The following is a 19,770-nucleotide window of genomic DNA, read 5'->3' on the forward strand; positions in this document are numbered from 1 at the left end:
TTCCTTTTGCTTTTTCCCAAGACATACTAGAGGTCAGATCCATGTAGATCGTTTGTGGGAGCATGAGACTGGTTCTTTCCTACCTCTTCCCAGTATTTACTGCTGACTCACCCACCTAGAGCTATTCAACATGGACAAGCCCAGAAAGGCTGGTTGCTCCTCCAATCCACAAACTTTGCTGCTGTACTGCCAGGGTTCCCAGAGAACAAAGGCTGTACTTCCCCAGGAACAGCTAAATGCTGTAACACCTCCCAACAACTGCCACCCTCCATCCCTGGACCTATGATTTGTTCCTCTCCTACCCTATGGCAGCCCCTGCTTCTGCAACCCCCAGAGCAGGGCTGGGTGCCTGCCAGGGGCTGCCTCTTGGGGAGAACAGCAGCAGAGAAGCTACATGTTATAAATGATAAGCCAAATCCGTGAATTTAAAATATTAATAACAAATTTATTAATAAAAACAAAAAAAAAATCAAGAATTTGAGAAATAGAAAAACCCTGATAAAACCACAACCAAAGAGCAGTTCCGATCCTGGGAATCGGCACTGGGTGAACCGCAGATCCTGCCCCCTGTGGCACAGAATCCCCCTTTGGTTCACAAATTCGGGGAGTGCAGGGTCCATTTTTACACAGTTCCCGGGCTTGTGCAACCGATTACCTCATCGGGTTTTTTTTGTGTGTATGGTCTTGGATTCATATTCATCTGGTTTATTTTCTAGATGTGATTTTGGTGAATAGTTTTTCCGGGGAGACATAAACCTATGTCTGGGTTTGCAGGAACCGGCATTGAGATGTATGTTCTTGATGAGATTGGGATGATGGATATGGGGTGCTGAGCGCTTGGCTGATGGCCGGTGATGGCGGTGCTCAGCTCCATCTTCCATGGGTGGCACCCTCTTTTCTTTCGGTGATGGGTGATTCTGTTTCTCGGCAGAGGAATGTCTTCCCGGAACCCTGCATTCCTTAGGCTTAAGAACATTATACTGTAACATACAAACTAACTCTCAGACTACAGTTATATAGGTTTTATACCATGCTAAAGATAACACGAATTAATCCTACAATATTTATCACACTACATAAAGTGCCTTGTCCAAACAACTGGAGAAGGCATCTGCCTGAGGGTTTACGTGTGCCTCTGGCTGGCAGCGGGAAAGTGAGGACCATGAAGCCCCAGATCTGCTTAATCACCCTTATTTCCATGCCCTAGGTGGAAAGTGCCCATCCCCAGCCGGAGAAAAAGATACTCCCACAAGCAAAGTAAGTAAAGAAGCTTGAGCCCCTCGGGAGTAGTGTGGCATGGCATGAATGGGGACATTGGGGAGCTCTCTGCATCCCTGCAGAGGCAGCTGATAGGCACAGCCATGGGCTGCAGCCATGGCAAGGCATTTTGCATTGCAGTGGAGGGAAACCTCCTTGCATTCAGTGAGGAATATACCTGCCCTCTGTTGCCGCACTGTGCTGGATTACCTGGGGGCTCTTTGGTCTTTTCTGTTTCCGGAGAAGGCAGCAGGACTGGCCAGTTATCCCCTCCAGCTGCCGAGCCCCAGGTGCCTCAGCCACTGCCTCCTGCAATGGGACGCTTGGCCCTTGTACGACACTGCCAGACCCGCAGGCTTGCAGGCACAGTGGGGGAACCTCTGGTGTGCCTCTGCTTCGCCCAGCGGCACAGCAAAGGATGTGGAGGTCTGCTGAACCAGTGGGCTGCCAGCACAGCACAGCACAGCCCACATCTGCTCACACACCAGACCTTGTTCCCCATACACAAGCACTGCTTAGAACTTTCTCTAAACAGACGTCAGTATGAGGTGTTCTAACAAAATAGTCAAAATAGTTTCTTTGTATTCAATATGCAAATAGGGAAGACTGTGATAGCCAGGATCACATGTGCTCATGTGTATCAGGAAGTCTTGGTTTAGATTCAGGCTGCTGCCTTTTCCCTCTTGCGGGTAAAGCCATTTACGTAGCAAAGGTATAAAATACTTTTACCACTTTCACAAGCTGCAGCATTAGCAAAAATTCTCTTCTTGTTAGTCATCTACATTGGCAATTTCATGGCAGTGTTAAGGCAGCACAACAATGTTTGAAAACACCATAAATTCTCTAAGATGGCAGCTTCAATGCAATGTTGAGGGACTGACGTCTCTCTTGTCAGGTTGCCAAACAAGTAGGCTTAAAAAGCCCTGTTATCTTAAGCAAAAGTGAAAGTTCAGCTCAGGAATTTTACGGGAGCAACATGTTTAATCCATCTCAGGTTAAGAACCAGCCAGACTGATAAAGACAAGGTTAGGAGAAAGCAGTATGTGAAATGACAGACCTCTGTCACTTAGATATTTATGAGACAGATAAATCTCCAGAAAAGCTCCAGACTGCCAAGCCTGTGCACACAGACACCCAGAACATGTGGGACATCAGGTAGTACCTTTTGCCCCAGCACCCAGCCAGAGATCCCAGGCAGAACTATGGCTGCATGGATCATAAAGCTAAAACATAGTCAGAAAGTAAGCAAGAATTTTCATTTCTAAGACAGACGTGTAAAACTGATTTCAGTTAACTAAATGAAACAAAACCAAAACAAAAACCCAAGAAGATTGCACATCTAGGTTTATTTTGGGTCAGTGAGTAGTGCAGTGTGACCCAAGTGTGTATAGAGACAAGATACATCTCAAAAAGCCATCAGATTTATTTAGCGCTCAAAGGTTCAACCCTTTCCCCTACTATTGTCACACAAGTTCATGCTTTTGCGCAACCTCTGTTCAGTCTGTGACTGAGTAAATCCTGTGCTGACGAAAATCCTTGTCTAGTGTTGCTACACCGGAGAATGACAATCACATGTGTTTTCTTCCTCTTTCCTCAGCACAGACCTGCAGCTATCCACCAGGTACCATCAAGGTAAAGACTAAAACTGATTTTCCCTCCCCCCACCCCCACTCTCTGGGGCAACAGAGTCCAAAGCACCCACATATCAGAAAGACAAAGTGTCCATCATGTTCCTGCAGAAGAAAGAAAAGACCATAATCAGACTATTTGCTTAGGATGCAGAAAAGCACCAGTTTAAGCCTACATGCAAAATAATTGTATGCACATAAAACTAACACTGAGATGAAGCCTCACTCTTGGGCAGCCAGTGGCCAAACAGACTGCAGTACATACTCATAATTTCTGAGGCTGAGTGTAATGTTGTCTAGCCCAAAGCGGACAATTCAGGAGGCTGAACCTTGTGATAATGTCTCAGTGAATGTCCTCAGCCACTGCACAAACTTATGGCTGCAGGAGTGCTTCTCTCCTCCTTCCCTTCCCCACTCAGCTTTTTGATACCGGGTCTCATGACTACTGGCATGTTTCCTGAAAGAGTTTCAGTTTCAGCATGACGTTTTCTGAAAGTAATTTAAATGGACTATGGCCAACCAGGTTTAGTAATAAAGAAATCTTCAGCTGAAAAACAAAGAGAGATTTAATACTTTGAGGCTTAAAGGGTTTTGGTTAATCTTTGCACTATAAAAAAATAGCAGATGTATCAACAAATGGCTAAGTTTCTGTTGGAAAAGAATAACGTTTCCCCTTCCAGCGTCTCATTGCCTCTAGAATGAAAAGAAAGGAAAAAAAGTCCACAAAACCAAACATGCCCTTTCAGGTTGCACATTTAGTTTCTGGTAAATCAGAACAAAGCAAATTGTTGCACTGCAAGGCAGGAAAGACTGGAAGATAAACACACTGCCTGTTCATCTTCCCCCCCTGCTTTGGAGTTAGCTTTAGGAGTTCTGGCAATGCACCCCAAAGCAATTTAAGAAGTAACTCTATAACTTGGTGTATGCCCTGCTTCTCTGCTCAAATTTATCATGCTGGAAGGCAGGGGTGGGGGAACAGCCACCTATCAACTGTTGCGCTTCACAGTCTCAAGTGATTGTCTGTGGTTGTTTGTGTGTATTAATATGCTGAGCTCTTAGAGGCAGGAGCTGAGTACCTGTGGTTTGATGCCTCTGCTTTGTAAATAGTTCATTTTAGCAGAGAGGAAATGAAGTTGCCTCTTGAAGTTGCCTCCCTGATGAAAAGCAATCACCGGAACCCCAATGTACTGCAGAACAAAGGCTGCCATTTAGCAGCCTAACTGGGTTGGTTTGGGGTTTTTTTGTTGTTTGTTTGGGGTTTGTTTTTTTTTTTAAACAAAGATGACATCAGTAAAGCAAAAGTTGGTGCCCAGCAGATAAGTGGGTGTTTAGCAGAAAATTTTGAAGAAAGTGGGCAAGATGACAGAAAAGGGTGTGATGAAATGAGCTCATCATTTGTACCGGTGAGTGTGGGATGGACTGTGGGGGAATAGGAGGGGGTGGAACTGTAATGGGGAACCTGCCAAGTAGCGGTCTGGTTTTGAGAGTTTTTGGTGTCCCAAGGAGAAGCCCCAGAGTGTGGTTTGAAAACAGTCCTTGCAGTGTGTGTTGGGCTGTTAGTGCAATAGGAGAGATGCCTCTTCTGAGGTTAAACTTGGCCTGTGAGTTATGGAAGTTTTCACAATTGCTCCCCTGGTGTGTGGGATAAATCACTCCACCTCTGCACTTCAGTCTCCCTACTGATAAGAGAAGGTTGATGATAACAGCCTTTCAAAACATGATGACCGGAAGGATTCTGGAAAATGTGACTCAGAGTAAGTCTTAGTTAAACCTATGTGTTTGAAGGGACAAGAGATGCTCCAGACTCCACTTAGTGGATTGAGAGCCACTCACTCATGAAAATTAAGAGCCCTCCTATTCTCATTTCACAGGTACATTAAGAGAAATACTGCTGTCCTTCCATTTTTGCAATCATGACTAAGGGATGAAAGAGCCATGCACTTGATGATAAGCAAGTCTACTCTGATTGTTCTGCTCCTTAAAGTTTTTGAAATTTCTACATCTCAAAACTTTATAAAACCTTAAATCAAAAATCAGAATTTATTTTCACTGAAGTGTTCTCAAGGTCAGGAGATCTTCCACGCAAAGCAGAATCTAAACAGACAACATGACTTTCGTAAACTTGGAAAATGCAAGGCAAATTCTTGCAGGAATTTTGTTCTAACATTGTCCTTCTTCTAGGATTGAAAAATAAATGCTAACTCTTTGGAGTTTTTTTACCATGAAACAGAGACCTCTGGTCTGCTTATAGAGTGTGGAAAGTAGCTACAGTGGTAGGTAGGTAGCTAGTGACATGCTGTCACCATGAACCCAGCAACACTCACTCAAAATACTGCCACTACTGCAGACAACAGAGGATTCCACTATAAAGCCAACAGTTACTCCCTGGCTTCAGTGCATTCAAAGCAAGAACATAAGGGCAAACAAATTTTTAACTTCTGGCTCCAAGTACTTAATCAGTGCACATTAGCCCTTTGGATTTAATGACTCATCCTGCTAACTATTTAATGCACAGTCATCCACAACCGATTGGCAAACACCCTCAGGAGGCAAAAGGAGGGGCAAGTCTAAACAGAGTTGGGAAGGCGTTTGCCCACACAATCTTACCTCCTCCTTTGCTAACGGCTCTTTGTTCTCTCCCCTCTGTTTTCAAGGACAGCCTCAGATGAGGGCGGCTGGGGAAGGGATTAGCCCTCGCTTTATCACCTGGAGAGGCCGGGGCCCCTTCCAGGACAGTGAATCTCCTAGACAGCCGCACACACAAATGCACTTTGGGTCTTAATTGCCTCCCAGACTCTACAGTCTCTGGCAGCTTGCCTGTCCCTGACTCCTGTCCCTCCCTTTTTTCCTGTATTTTCTTACGCTTTTTATTCTGCAAGTCACCCTGACCCCCTTCCTCCAGTTCCTTCCCTAAACACCCCATATTAAATCTTGTTCAAATCCCAAATGCTCTCCCTTCGCATGCATCGATAAAATGTCCTCTGTAACTTTCCCTTCTTGCCCATCAGCTCCCATTTCCTGCTTGGGTGGCTGTCCCGGGGATGATCTCTCCCGGGACAGCCCTGCGGGGAGCCGGCGCCCGGGGTGATTCAGGCTGCCGGGCTCCGCTTGCGCCGTGCGCTCCCTCATGTGGTGATGAGCTCGTACCGCGCCAGCACCGCCAAGCGGGGCCCTGGGTTGTTGGGCTCTCCAGGTGAGCAGCCACAGCCTGGACAGCTGAGAGACGACTGTGGATTTACAAACCTAACACTGCGTGTGTTAGTCACCAGCACTGCGTGAGTATACAGGCTATACCAGGTCTGCTCACGTCTGCAAACTTCTTCAGGGTATAATCATACTGAAGCTTCACTCTTTCATTTTCCCCCCTTTTCCCCCTCAGGAACACGTTGCCAAAAAAGATTCTATGAATTCCAGTGAACTGTGGTACTCGACTGTCAGCCACGATGTAAAACATGAAGTCTCTGCGATTGACAGCAATAATCAGACAGAATATGCACTTATCAGTGTGCCCAAGAGGAAGGCAAATGTCACTAGCCCTGAAGAGCATAGTGAATATGATGATGTCCTGGTAACTTAGAAGGCACTCTTTTGTCTCGGTGTGTGCAGCCATGATAACCATCCTACCTCTGCTGTTGGGTCTTCAAACAAGTATCTCTCTCTGGTGACCAAACTTACTCATTAGGCTACATCCACCAGTCACTGACTATGAGACAAACCTGTCCATGGACAGCTGATAGAGAAAACCATGGACTAGTTACAGGACTTGACAATTAAACCAGCAGGAATCACTAGCAACTGCCATAAGACAATGATCCTCTATAGAAAAATGAGAGCTACAAGATATTAAGCAACCAAGGCTCTACATTTTTCTAGGCTTTTAGAATTTTTTTTTTTAAAGGGGCCTTAAAGAACTACTCAAAAATGCAATAACAACAGGGTCTTTCTGTTTGTTTGGGGAATGTTTCATGTTTTAAATGAAAGCATAAACCTTGTGTTAGATGCACTTACTCTTGTCCAAAATTTCTCTGACATGCTTGATTTGTACCATTATACAATGCACAATTTTTATAAACAACTGATTTCTCAAATTTTCCCCTCCCCCTTCTAATGTAATACTACTTAATATGAAGTCTAAAAGTTGGAATGAAATAAAAAAACCCCAAAACAATAAACTGCACGCAAAACAAATAATATGCCTATGAGAAAACATTCAATAGTAATGCTGCCTAGATGATAACCATCAGTAGCAGAAGTCTGGGTGCTGCTTCCATGACACCATGCATCCACAGCTTGCTCCTGCTGGAGTCTCCAGTTTGGCTTTCAGCAACGCTAGAGTATCACCTCCTCACAGCCCAGCACCCTCTGCAAGCAGCATTTCTGGATGTGTGCAAAGGACTGAAATCAGGTATTCAACTGTAAATCGGAACTCATAAAGTGATGATGTACCTGTGTTCTTGCTTAAGCATGTTTTTTTGTTCCCTCCATTTTTGTAACAAAACAGTATGGAAGAAAATGTTGAGCAGTTTTTCTGATTTTAAGTCTTCTCTAGTATGTGATTGCTGGCTGTGCCCTGGCTTTATGGTGGAGTGCCTTTGTGACTCCAACCTGCCATTTCCATGCTGGGGACAGTCCCATGGGCAAGTGTATGGAGCAGTGAATGGACACAGTGCCAGCATGTGCAGGTATCGCTGCTGTGGCAGGCAACTGAGTCTGCCCCAAACTCATACTAGCTGCTGTGGCTACACAGATGACACCTGCCACAGGATTTTGAAGGGATGACTGTACAGTCCACAAACTACTTTTTAACACAGTCTCAGTCATTATTTTCCTCAGTTCTTCTATTAAAATTAATATTGATCATTCACACAAAATATCTAACTTGATGTAATAATGTGTTTTCACACTGCTGTGTCCCTAATAGATTGAATCATAATTAATTCACTTCTAAATTTTTTTTATATGGTCAATTTACCTCACAGATATATAACCAGAAACCACCTTTTTTGACATTTTCTTCAATGAGAGTTCAAAACCTGGCTGGATGCAGTCTGTAAAGTCAGACATTTTCTGTTGAATATCATATCTTACTACAGATCCACCTTGTTTTTCCTGTAAGGTTCTGGGGTAATGGTACGCACATAGAGGAGGATGGCTGCGAAAAAAAATGAATGCTGGACTCCTTTCTCAACTCTTAATGCCCATATGGGTAATACCATAAAAAAGTCTAATCATTACATAATTTTTCAGTTCCTAGAATCAAGATAACGAAGTGTTCAAGGAAAGGATCTGGTGTCTTGGTGAGAGCAATAAGATTGAGCAGCATCTCAACAACAATTTATTTCTTTGCTGCTGGTACTTTCACAGGCTGCTGCTTTTGGGACAAGCCATACAAGCCATGAAGTTTATTCTTCCCCAGCATAAGAATCAAAAGGAATCTCTCTTCTAGCTGTATGCTACATAGAGTATTATAGCAAGTGAAATTATAGTTCTCCCAGTCAATGCTATATCTTACAAACTAAGAGGGGAAACAGAATAAGCCACAAATACGAGAGTCATGCAAATGACTAATTTGGTCCAGAATGTTTCCCAGGCTCAGTTTAAACACATGGAACAACAACTCTGGGTTTGAGTGTATAAGCTGTCAGACACACTTCATACAGCTCAGCATTTAGAATTCCAGTGGCTATTTTCCAACTGACATAGCTGAAAGGCTAGAGCTGCTAAAGAATGGAAACAGTCACTTTAAGAGTAAAAAATAAATAATTTAATGCACAACAACATGGTCAGATTACTCCTTAAATAAACCACTAATATTAGAAAGAGAAAAACAATTTTCTATGACATATTTCTTACAATACAAAATGCTTCTTAAAATAAAAGTGTCTATCTAACAGTACTAACATTTATAAGTCTAGAAATAAACAACAAGATATAATTCACTCACATGGTAGTGAATATGTTCCATTCTGCATAAAGTTAATGCTTAATTTTTGTGTTATAGCCAGTTACTCTCTGCAACTTTCATGCCACGCTGGCCTACATTGTCTGCTTCACCTTCCTCTTGGCACTGATTCATCTCATCCAGTCTCTCATCAACAAAAACAACTATTTACTGCCTTATTAAGGCAAATACCTTACATCTGTTTATTTTTATCCCCAGTGCTGGGCAGGAACTATAATTAAGAGTATAGACTAGTTTTCAGATTTACAAAAACAGGTCAAATATCTGTCTATTCACTAGTAGCAGTAGCTAACTGTAAAAGCACACTGCTAATTTGACCTTTTAAAGATTCCTGTGACATTCAGGTACGTTAGTGAACGCGACATGTCTCTTCATGCTGTTGCTTTCTTCTTCTGAATTTCACATTCAAGAAGAGAAAAATAGAGCAAAGAGCACCTTTATCCAAGGAGACTGTAGGAAGAATAAGGAAATGATGAGAGTTAAAGCATTCTTAAGAAGCTAGTGCAAAGGCCTTGCATGTAATTAAAGAATGCAGATGTATATATATACACACTATATAAAAATAGGTTTTCAGGCTGTTTTACAAGGAAAGAGCAACCAGGAAACATGGCATATGAAGTTTGGAGGGAAAAAAATAACTGACATGAGTTTGAGCGGAAGTGAGCGTTGAGGATGAAGCTGTGCAGATAATTTTGCATAAGCCAAGAGAAAAAGAAAGAAGCCATATGTTTTTAAAGCTCATGCAGAGCATTCCGATTTTACCATAAGGCAAGACAAAGTAGAGTTTTCAAAGTCAACAGAGCATGCATCACATGATTTTCTCAAGGGCGAAACAGATTATTGGGATATAGAAGAAGGAGGTAGTGGTGCTATAGCAATACAACACTGCCATAAATATATCACATTTTCCATTTACAATATTGCATCACAGGCAGTATTTATAAGACAATTTTTAGAAGTGTGTCATGGATTTTGTAAAGAGCATATTATTCTATTCCATCTGGGTGGAGCAAAATTGCTTATCTTTGCCCAAATAGGTCAGTGTCACTCATCAAATAGTAGAGTGCTACTTATTTCTCTTCATTGTTTCACTACTTCCATAAGAATGTCTTCTGCTAATGGACCATTAAGAGCTCATCAATGACATTACACATTACACTGCACTATTGTAAGCTGCTCCACACAGAGAAGAAAAGCCAAACCATCTTAACCTAGATAAAAAAGAGCCACAGTGCCACTAGGTATCCAGTTTTTCCACCGGATCCCTGGAAGAAGACTGGACACATCTCACCATTACTGGACCCTTTTTCTTCAACGGGACCATCTCTACTCCAACAGAACCACACATCTGCCACTCCAGGAGGGCTTACTTTGAACTGTTTCCAACACCCTGACCAACAGGGTGTCAAGTTGTATTTCTAACTCTGTCAAAGTTTTCTAAGGTTTCTTGTTTGTTTATTTGTTTGCTTATTCTTCTGTACTACAACATCTGTATTTTTATATCCCTAGTAAAGAACTCCTACACCTATTCCCAAAATCTTTGCCTGACAGCCTTTTAATTTCAAATTTATAATAATTTAAAAAAAAGGGGAAAAGCTTACATTTTAAGAAAAACTCCAACTCTCCCTGGCAAATACCTGTCTATCTAAACCAAAACAAAGTGTTTCTACCTAATGAATAGTTCCCTGCCCTGGGATTACTTATAGACAGGGAATCCCATCTCTTCTAGGAGGTGATGAAGATGAGGAATCTTTCCATAATTTCTCTGCAAGTTAAAACAGTACAATATTAATATTGAAATGAAACTTTAAATAGTTATTTCAATGGATTCTTTCCTGCCTCTTTTCACCCTACTTTTTCTAAGAATCCTGTCAATATAAAGAAATAAAATGCCTCTAAAAATTGAAACTCATGACTTGTTGATCTCTTGTCCTTTGGTAAGAGTCCCAAAAAACCCAGTATGAGTTAATTGCAAACCTTACTTACCTACACTGCAATGCTGAATTGTTAGCCTAGGATTATTCTAAAAGCACATAGGTGTGACTCAGTAAATTGGGACTGGGGGGAGGCAGCTCCATGGATTGTTTTCAGTATAACTTCAAAGCTCACGGGACTTTTATATGGGCATTTCTATCAGGACAAATTTAATGCATTGGAATCACTACCTAGTCACTGGTAGTCATTGGATTCACTGCCTAGAAAACCTGGAAGAATGACCATTTGTTTCCTTCAAAGGTATTTCTGTGCATAATAAATTTTTAAAAAATCAGGAGTCTTTTTCATCCCTTGGATTAAAATTTGCTTTGTTAGCATTCAAAACCAAATGTACAATAAGGAGAAATATTTTAAATTATTTGTCTCCCCATTACAGTACACACACATAAGAGGAGAATTTTTTTGTATAGATAAAATGCAATATCAGATCAAAAAGTTTCATCGGAGTCCACAGCTAACCAGTCTCATCACTATTCCCTTTCTCATCTGAGGACAGAACAGTGAGTTCCAGGTTTTAAGTTAAGCACATTAAGACTTTCTGAAAATTAATTTAATTTTTTTAACACTGTTTTGCAAACCATATATACTAATGAACCTCAATATTTTCCTAGAAATATTTCCCTCCTTTGCCATAAATACTTTGGATCTTGGTTAAGACAGAGTTTCTCTAATGTACAGCACTTACATGTGAGAGAAGTCGGGTCGAGCTTTAATGTATCACATTCAGATGTCCCAGGATTAAGAGTATCCTCATCGTAAATATTTTGACGTAAAATGTTCCTTATAAAATCTGGGTTCATACTGTTTTCCATAAATCCCTCTGTTGATGGTGGTACAGAAAACACTAGCTGATAAATTACAGTGGAGCTTTCATTACTGAAAAACAAAGTCAAGGATGAATGTGTTCAAGTTTCAACAGGATCTTTTTTTTTTTTTTGAGAAGACTGACTTTTCATATCAATGTTGGAATGGATTAAAAAAAAAAATATCCCCAAGAAAAACACTATGAAAGAGAACTGCCAAAGATGCCAGTTGCTGCCTCCTCCTCCCTTCTCAGAACAGCTCTTCAAACTGGGTACACACTTGAAGCCATCTAGAGAAGTATCTTCAAATGCACGAGGAGCAATTGGATACTTGTTTTGATGGGATGTGGTTTTCAGCACTGGTGCTTCACAAGAAGGTACTATTAAGAGGTGTTGCAATATCCAGTGCATAGTTTAGCTAGGAACCTGTAGGAAGGTTTGTTTTCCTGCTAGCAGTACCTGGGACAACCCAGCTGTGCTCCTGACTCAGCTCTGGAGTGGATTACACGAACCAGTGAACTGGAAACCATCTCTGGAGATTTCATGTTTTGTCGTCTACCAAAACTGACTACGATACAACAGCTACCTTTTGCACTCACAGAATTCAAAACATTTTCAAAAAACACTTGAATGGGGGAAAACAAAAGGAAAAAAGAGAGGGAGACAGCAAGAGAGAGAGATCAAAGAGGCAGAGAGAGTTATTAGCTAATCAATAAATCAATAGACGTGCAGAACTACAACTTTGTACTTGATGGTCTAAATCATAATGAGTACCCATAAGGCTAAGGAGCTACAGTTCACTGTTGAACAAAGCTGGCATGCCCAAGGCTGGCAGGGCAAGTGAACTCATTCCTCATGGGAGCAAAGTGCCCTTACAACTGCCCCTTGCCACATTCCAACGTGGCTATTCCTCTGTCCTTCCTATCTCAAAGGACCTGGGACTCTGCAAAACCACTTCCCTTGATTTTAGCCAGTCTTTCTGATTTCTTTTGTAAGAGTTCTTTTTCAGAAGTCCTTGGGGAAGCTCTCTGTCTTCCCTTACTTCTCAGCTATTTCTCCATGACAGGGAACATGTATATTCCTCTTGCCTTTATCTCGTTTGGGAACAAAATTATTCTCTCCTCCCCATGAACCTTGTTTTATTTATTTAAGATTATTTAAACTACGTCAATCTTAAGCATCTCCAGCAATTAATTCTCTTTTTAATAAATAACCTTGACTATGTTTATTGAAGGCTGCAATTGGAACCAAAGATAACAGGGGTGATACTTCACAGCAACAATATATAATTATATAATTATTATGTCATTATATAATTTTAGCAGCATTTACCATTTACACCAGAGGTTCCTTTGACCAGCTTTCATTGCCTATACACATAATTTTCCCCAAACAACCTATTTTTCACAGATTTAAATATTGCACATATTTACATTAGTACATGTATGTCTCACCAAAAGCCTGTATTCTAAGATAACTTTGGTGACAGAAATTGCTTACCTGAAAGAAATCACCTGAGCTGACCTAAAGTAACGTCCTAAAGCTGGAGATGAACTGTAGACCTCTGTTAGCTGAGAGAGAGAAAAAAAAGGTTTGTTCTATTCAATCTCTTTTTTCCCCTCACCAAAAACCACCCCAAACTGAAACAAAAAAACAAAAAAAACCCTCCAGCAAATCATTATTACAAAGTGCTTTACAGAGCATAAAAACAGGTGCTGAAGGTCAAATAACAGCAAATATCTGCCCTGGAAAAGGGCAAGTCCTGCAAGTCCTTTAAATTTGACAGACAAGTTAATTGTGCATTGGAGTGATTGCTATGTAATCTTAACACAATGGAGGCACTGAGAGTGAACTAAAAGTATGTGCTCATGTTGCCATGTGCAACTGATATTGTTCGGTTTGGGATTTAATTAGTACCAAAAGGATCTTTTAACTATTATCTTGTGGAGGGGAGAGTCTCTGTCCTGGGATTTCCTTTCCACCATGTCCAAATGATCACTGCCAAGTACGCTGAGCTTGTTTCAGCTGTAACTCAGAGTTGTGCAGGCTCAGCAGAAATCACAGCTATAAACCCAGGCTGTAATCATGTATTCATAAGAGAATGCAGCACACAGGATGTTTAGTCCACATTATGCTCAGATGACTTTCACAGGCCTCTCCTAAATTATTCAGTGATTCTATGAAAAAGGTGAAGATTATGTCTTAACAAATGGTCAAATTTAAGGGAAAAAAAATCAATACTTTTTTTGTGCTTAAAATCAGACAATTCTTTTTTTTCAAGATCATGACTTTAAAAAGTACAACACACTTTATTTGTGGACTTGCAAATGACTGAGCTGCTATGCAGAGAAACAGAAACTTCTTAAAAGGCAAAACACTGGAACTGTGTTCTAGGCAGAATCAACTTTGCCAAGAATCACATAAACACTTACCCTCTTAGTAATGTCCTCGGAGGAGAAGTGTGGGAGACCACACATTAACTCCAGTGTTCCTGAAAAATTGTGAAAATTTCCACTGCTTAGTAGTTCAGGATCCCAGTAGTCATCCTCATCTGTATAAACACCTAATAATCAAAAGGAGATAGAAAGGGGAGGAAAAAAGTTTCAGTTAGCTGAAGTACTGAAAAAAAAACAACCTCTTGGCTTTCTCCAGAATGGCTTTCTCGCAAATTTCCTGGGTAGAGACTGACTGGGAAAGACAGAAAGAAAGTGCAAGTCACCTGAAAAAAGTGACAGCACATGAAGGTCAGTCACCCACCTCCATTAGCAAAAGTCATCGGCTTGACAGACAATGACACCAAGGGACCTAAGTCATCCACTGCACTTCTTCTAACATTACAAACATGATTTCTATTCTCATATCCAAATCTCTTCTTACTATATTTTCTCACTTAGCTACAAATTTGAATTGCCACCTGATCAGGATACAAGTTTCTTGCTGCCTGCTAAGATAAAAGCTTTCACAACAGCTACTGAACTACAACACCACCCTCTGCAGTCAGTACCCCAGTTCCTTCAGCAATTTACTGAAAGAGACCAAAGGATGTTAATGCAGTTGTGCTCTATTAGAGTGTACATATTTCATGTCTGTATTAGTATAACCAAGAGTGAGATACTCACTAGAATAAAGAATTAGGCTGATGACAATGACCAGGAAGAACACTAGAAATATCGTAGTTATAACCATCCATTGTTTACACTTCCAGAAAACTACCTTCCTGCACGATTTCCAGGGATCTCTGTCCTAGGTATAAAAAAGAAGGGCATATTGATTAATCAAATAAGGCAGGAAAAAATATTGAAACATGTCTCTACTGTCACATTTAGAAACAAAACCCCCACAGAGATGGGAGAGCCTCATTGGTAAGCAGTGCCCTACATCAGGGGTTCCCAGCCTTGACTACTGCTGCAGGAGAAAATACAGACCTAGAGAAGGTAAAGGACATTCACTTGAGAGAGATCATTCCCCTTTGTGCAGAATTTCCAACTCCTGAATGGCCCACAAAGCTAAAGTACTGCAAAGGTGATTTCTTGGCTCCATATTTTTTTTTTAACTATGAGAATTAAATTTGCATATTCCCCAAGCTCTCCTTTTAATGTTTGTCTTCTCTCCCAACTAAAAAGGCATCTCTAGAGGTATTTCCAAAACCATCCACCTCTGCAGCACTGATGATGTCAACCTGCATGGCTTCTGGTTGCCAGCACCCAAAGCAAAGGCAATGCTATTCAATACATACTATTGCATTAAATCCTCCAGAAAATAATTGAGACATTTATAGCTGACTTACTTTTTCTTTAGAAGATTGGAAACTTGAAGGCTATTGAGTGTATTTAACAGAGAGTTTAATGCAAATCTCACCTGTTCTATGAGGTCAAAAGAAAACTTCGCTCAAAGCAATTGTGCAGGCATGTACATTCATATGGGAGAGAAAGGGCAACACCTTGCCTGTTATTTAATTTTTAATAAGGTTGAAAACCATGACAGAAATTAGTCTTTTAATGAGTTAATCCAGCAGGAGGAATGGTTAAAAAAAAAAAAAAAAAGAAAGAAAAAAAAAAGGGGAAAAAAAGCAAGCCTAGGTGATAGCAAAAGAGATAACTTCACCTGTTTTATTCCACAGCCAGAAGAATCAGAAGACTGAAGCAAGGGCTTGAATTCATAATCAGACCATGCTGTCTTCGTAATCACTCCTCTCCCTCCCTCTCCATCCACTATAAAGGTAGTGGGAAGCTTCATGTCCTTTTTGACATCAGTACCAAGTAAGGCAAAGCACATGCTGTAGGTTGTCTGCGCCACACACATGCAGTTTCGGAGGAACCAGCTGCTGCTGTAGCCACTAATCCAGGTTTCCTTCCTTTACTTTTTGAACTTTCTAAGAACACAGAATTACAGAGAGGCTTTCACTGAATTTAACGGAATCGAGCAGCTAGCTAAAAGCTTTTGTGGGCAGCAGGAGAACAGGGAGAGAAAACAGACCCAAAGAGAAAGATCTTACAAGAGAGATTCCTCCCAGAGCAGAGGCAGAAAAAGGGAGACACTCTGTAGACGCCTCTGCACATAGAACTTTGCTCTGCTGGAGAATGAAAGGCAAACACTGCGTATGGTTTTATTTACAGCATGCTTTCAGCTGTGATTATGTTTACTTTTTTAAAATTTGATTTAAAAAATATTTTAGAAGTATGAAGTTCAGTTTAATACTTAACACTACCATATCGTTTTGTATTTTAAACATTTTTAAAAGCCAGTAACTACTGCCTAGACTGCAACTATGAAATCAGCCACAGCCTCATCAGCTGAGACAGGCAGCTGACAAGCCCAAGTTTTGATAGAGCCGCCACGTTTAGACCATCGCAGAACTCAATTCTTAATCACACACAGCAAACTGGCTCGATCCCAAGAAAACATTCAGTTCTACAGGTAATCAAACACCTTCTGAACTTTGCCCATAGGCCGTGGGGAAGAAACAGCAGCCGAGAAAGTCTCTGCCCGGTGGGCAGGGCAGCTCTGATTCACCTGAGCAGAAAGCAGAGCAAGGTAACTTTCCAGCAGTCTGTATAGGACGGGAAGCCAGTTGCTATAATCAGCATACAGAGACCTCACACGAAAACTCAGTCCTGGAAGGGGGAAGGATAAACCCAAGGGTGAAGTTTCTCAAGACAGTCAAGCAGATCTAGCTGACCCCTGCCTCTCCCCCCCCCAACTCTCCTGTTCCTCTTTGCACCCTCCCAGAATGTGTCTGGCCCTGCAGCGAGCTGATTCGGCTTACCATACCACAGGAGAGGTAACTGAGCCCTGATTCAATGGAACAAAGAGGGATGTGCCTGGACAGGGGGATGAATCAGCCCCAGTGGCGATCAGCAGGGCGCAGGCAAGGCAGCGGTACCGCTCACAGCAGCGGGAAGGGGCGGGCAGACCGCTCCCAGCGCGGCCAGCCGTGCCCACGGAAAAGTGGGAAACATCTTCGCTCCGCCACAAATATTCCTGCAGTAAGTACTGTAACTCACTGTACAGCCTCACGTGTGAATATGTTATTTCTCTGCCAGACTGAGTCTGTTCCGTAGCTTTAAACTAGGGACTAGGAGCTACCTCCCTTAGGATTCACGTGCTGATCTTAACTAAGGGTTTGGAGCATTCTATTAATATAAATTCATAATGGTTAGCAACAGAAAATTACTTAGGGATAAAGAGAATCCAGCATGGTCTGTTTGAGGACATCTTGTTTTTGTTTGGCAGCACTGTTTCCTGGTTAACTTCTACTGAAGGAAAGCCTGGTTTTAAAACTTATTTCCACTTTTCTCTTTTCTACTTTTGAGCCCAATCCCACTGATAGCACATTGAAGGAGAAAGCAAAACTCGGAACCAATTACAGTTTGAGTTCCTAAATTAAAGCTTAAAATCCCACTCTCAAACTAGAACACCCCACTGATGAGAAAAAAAATACATTTAATGGGTTTTTAGCCTCTTTATGTCAAAAAACAAATTAAATCACCCCTATAAAATGTTCCTTCAAGTGTCATTTCTCCTGCTGTGTAGTATTTCCCCCACCGGAAGGATCAAATGAACAAGTGAAATTCCTACCTGTCTTGTTTGAGCATTTGGAGGCTGGTCATGATCAGTCTCATTTTCCTCCATATTATGTTGCCGTAGTTCAATAATCTCATGGTCCTGAGCACAGCTCTGCCTTTTCATTGCTTCTGTCTCTGAAGAAGGTCTGCTGTGAGGACCTCTATCTCTGAAGTGAGCACGGAGTGATCTCATTTCCTTCTCGTTTCAGCTGCAATTATGGTCAGTAATAGCTCTGACACGAGGCTGGAAACAGGGAGAGTGGGGATGGTTTCCACAGGAGAGGTCGCAAAATACAGTTAAATTAGGGGAATAAATTAGGGAACAAATAAAGTCGGCTGCCCTAGCTGCAGAGAAACGGAAGGCGGACAAAGTATCGATTTGCGTAGCCGTGGGAACTCTGGCTCTCAGCTATGCAATAGTAGGTTTTCCAGTTTGCCTACCTTCCTGTTCCAGCCCTTGACAAGCAAATGACTAAACCTTCAGAAACGCTGTCATTTGCTGGGACGATTTTGAAAGGAACCACAGCACTTTCTCTGCTGCTGTCAGCCAAAACAATAAAAGGTTATTACTGTTATCCATGCAGCTAAACAGATGTGGTGCTGAACAGCACAAACTGAGTAAAAGTTCACAGAGCATGTTGTTTGCTTAGGCTACGACTCTGTCAAGACTTGTATTTCTATTCTCTCTCTCTAGTCAATAAAGAAATGAACACTACTGACCTTTGTGCTGTAAATTGTTCTCCTTCTAGCTATTATACTAACTAAAATCAAATCCGGTGTTAAAGAACCATTTATGTCCTTTAACATACTATCCAAGCTAAACCTGAGAAGCTGCTTTCAGGTAAAAAACCCCAAAGGACATAGCTAAAGAAAAGAGAAAGATGGCTTTTAATTTCAACCTGTGCTCTACAGGACATGCTTTTATGAAACAAGCATGGTGATTTGATCTGCACTAGCTTCCCACACAAACTCTCATGTGCACTTGGAATCACTCACAACAGTTTACTGTAGCCAGGGCTGATTACGAATCCAGCCTCCCCAATATCCTTGATCCTACTTCCTCTTATTTCTCCTGTTCACACTTCATCCCCATGTTCTCTTTCCTCCCCAAAGAGCATCTCTCTCCCCTCTGAATCAAAAGGTCTGGGCAGAGAGCTGGTAACCTCACCTTTGCTCACTCTTTTGTCCCAGCACAGGGAGTATCGTGCATTAAGAACAAAACATAGCCTCTCTCCCCAACCCCCTTTCCTACTGCCTGCGTATCCACTCAAAGCACCTCTCCTTTTTCCTGCCAACAGCTCAGGGTGCTCTCTCCTCACCCCACCACTTCAGTTTTTCCTTTGTGCAACTCACCTTGGTTCTGCCGCCTGAAGCACACACAGGGTTTGCATTCTTTATGTCATGTCACACCCATCCAGGCAAAGGCACTCCATGAAAGTGAGCACTTCTTAGGTTTATTCCACTAGTAAAAAGAAATACAAATTGTATACCCCGCACCTTTTGGTTCTGAGAATCCTTAAAACTGGAGGACTGAAGGTGAAGCTGAGCAGTCATCAGGATCAGAACACGTATCTGGATCTACAAAATCTTACTTGGGACATCTTGCACTAGAAAAGCCTTTATCTGGTTCTCATTACTCCTGCTGGATATGAGGTTCCTATAATTAATTTCCACTCACAGTAGACCTTCCTACTGGATTGTCGGAAACCAAAACTGTTCCTCTAAGACAAAGAGTTAATGATTATACAGATCTCACCATGCAAAGGCTGAAGTCCTGATTTTGTTTTATATATTTGTCAAGAAGTTCCTTAAAGTCTTTCTTCCATCTTGGAGATCTAACTTTCACACTTGGTGGATTTCTTCCATGTGAAATACTGACCCTTCTGACAGTTTGCTGAGAAACTCTCAGAGAAAATGGGAAGTCAAGAAGTGAGCTGAACTTTCTAGGCTAGGATTTTTTCTAAAACAGAACAGCAGGAAAGCTGTTTTCTTCTCTAGGCAGGGTGCTTCTGGTTTCAGCAAAAGGAAAAGAAACTTGCACCTTTAAATGCACGCTTTAG

The 19,770-nt window shown here is 41.6% G+C and overlaps 1 protein-coding gene across 5 annotated transcripts; it reads right to left on the minus strand.

Annotated features, from left to right (window-relative positions):
• Positions 1 to 447: 447 nt before the first annotated feature.
• CUNH3orf52 (chromosome unknown C3orf52 homolog) lies at positions 448 to 18,262 on the minus strand. Of its 5 annotated transcripts, none has more exons than XM_066174915.1 (7): positions 17,724 to 17,801; positions 15,750 to 16,017; positions 14,765 to 14,888; positions 14,078 to 14,208; positions 13,146 to 13,216; positions 11,528 to 11,718; positions 448 to 2,990 (listed from the first exon to the last, which is right to left on the minus strand). In XM_066174915.1, coding segments are annotated over exons 2-7 (717 nt in total). In that variant the 5' UTR covers positions 15,948 to 16,017; positions 17,724 to 17,801; the 3' UTR covers positions 448 to 2,988. The 5 variants fall into 5 exon arrangements, with proteins under 5 accessions (XP_066031012.1, XP_066030982.1, XP_066030990.1 ...); XM_066174885.1 differs by lacking the exon at positions 448 to 2,990 and adding an exon at positions 9,197 to 9,297; XM_066174893.1 differs by lacking the exons at positions 448 to 2,990; positions 17,724 to 17,801 and adding exons at positions 9,197 to 9,297; positions 16,912 to 17,005.
• Between the last annotated feature and the right edge of the window lie 1,508 nt (positions 18,263 to 19,770).

Source organism: Chamaea fasciata, unplaced genomic scaffold (assembly GCF_029207755.1).
Source record: "Chamaea fasciata isolate MVZ Bird 193981 ecotype frontalis unplaced genomic scaffold, bChaFas1.0.hap1 SCAF_2, whole genome shotgun sequence".
In the NCBI taxonomy this organism is placed as follows: domain Eukaryota; kingdom Metazoa; phylum Chordata; class Aves; order Passeriformes; family Sylviidae; genus Chamaea; species Chamaea fasciata.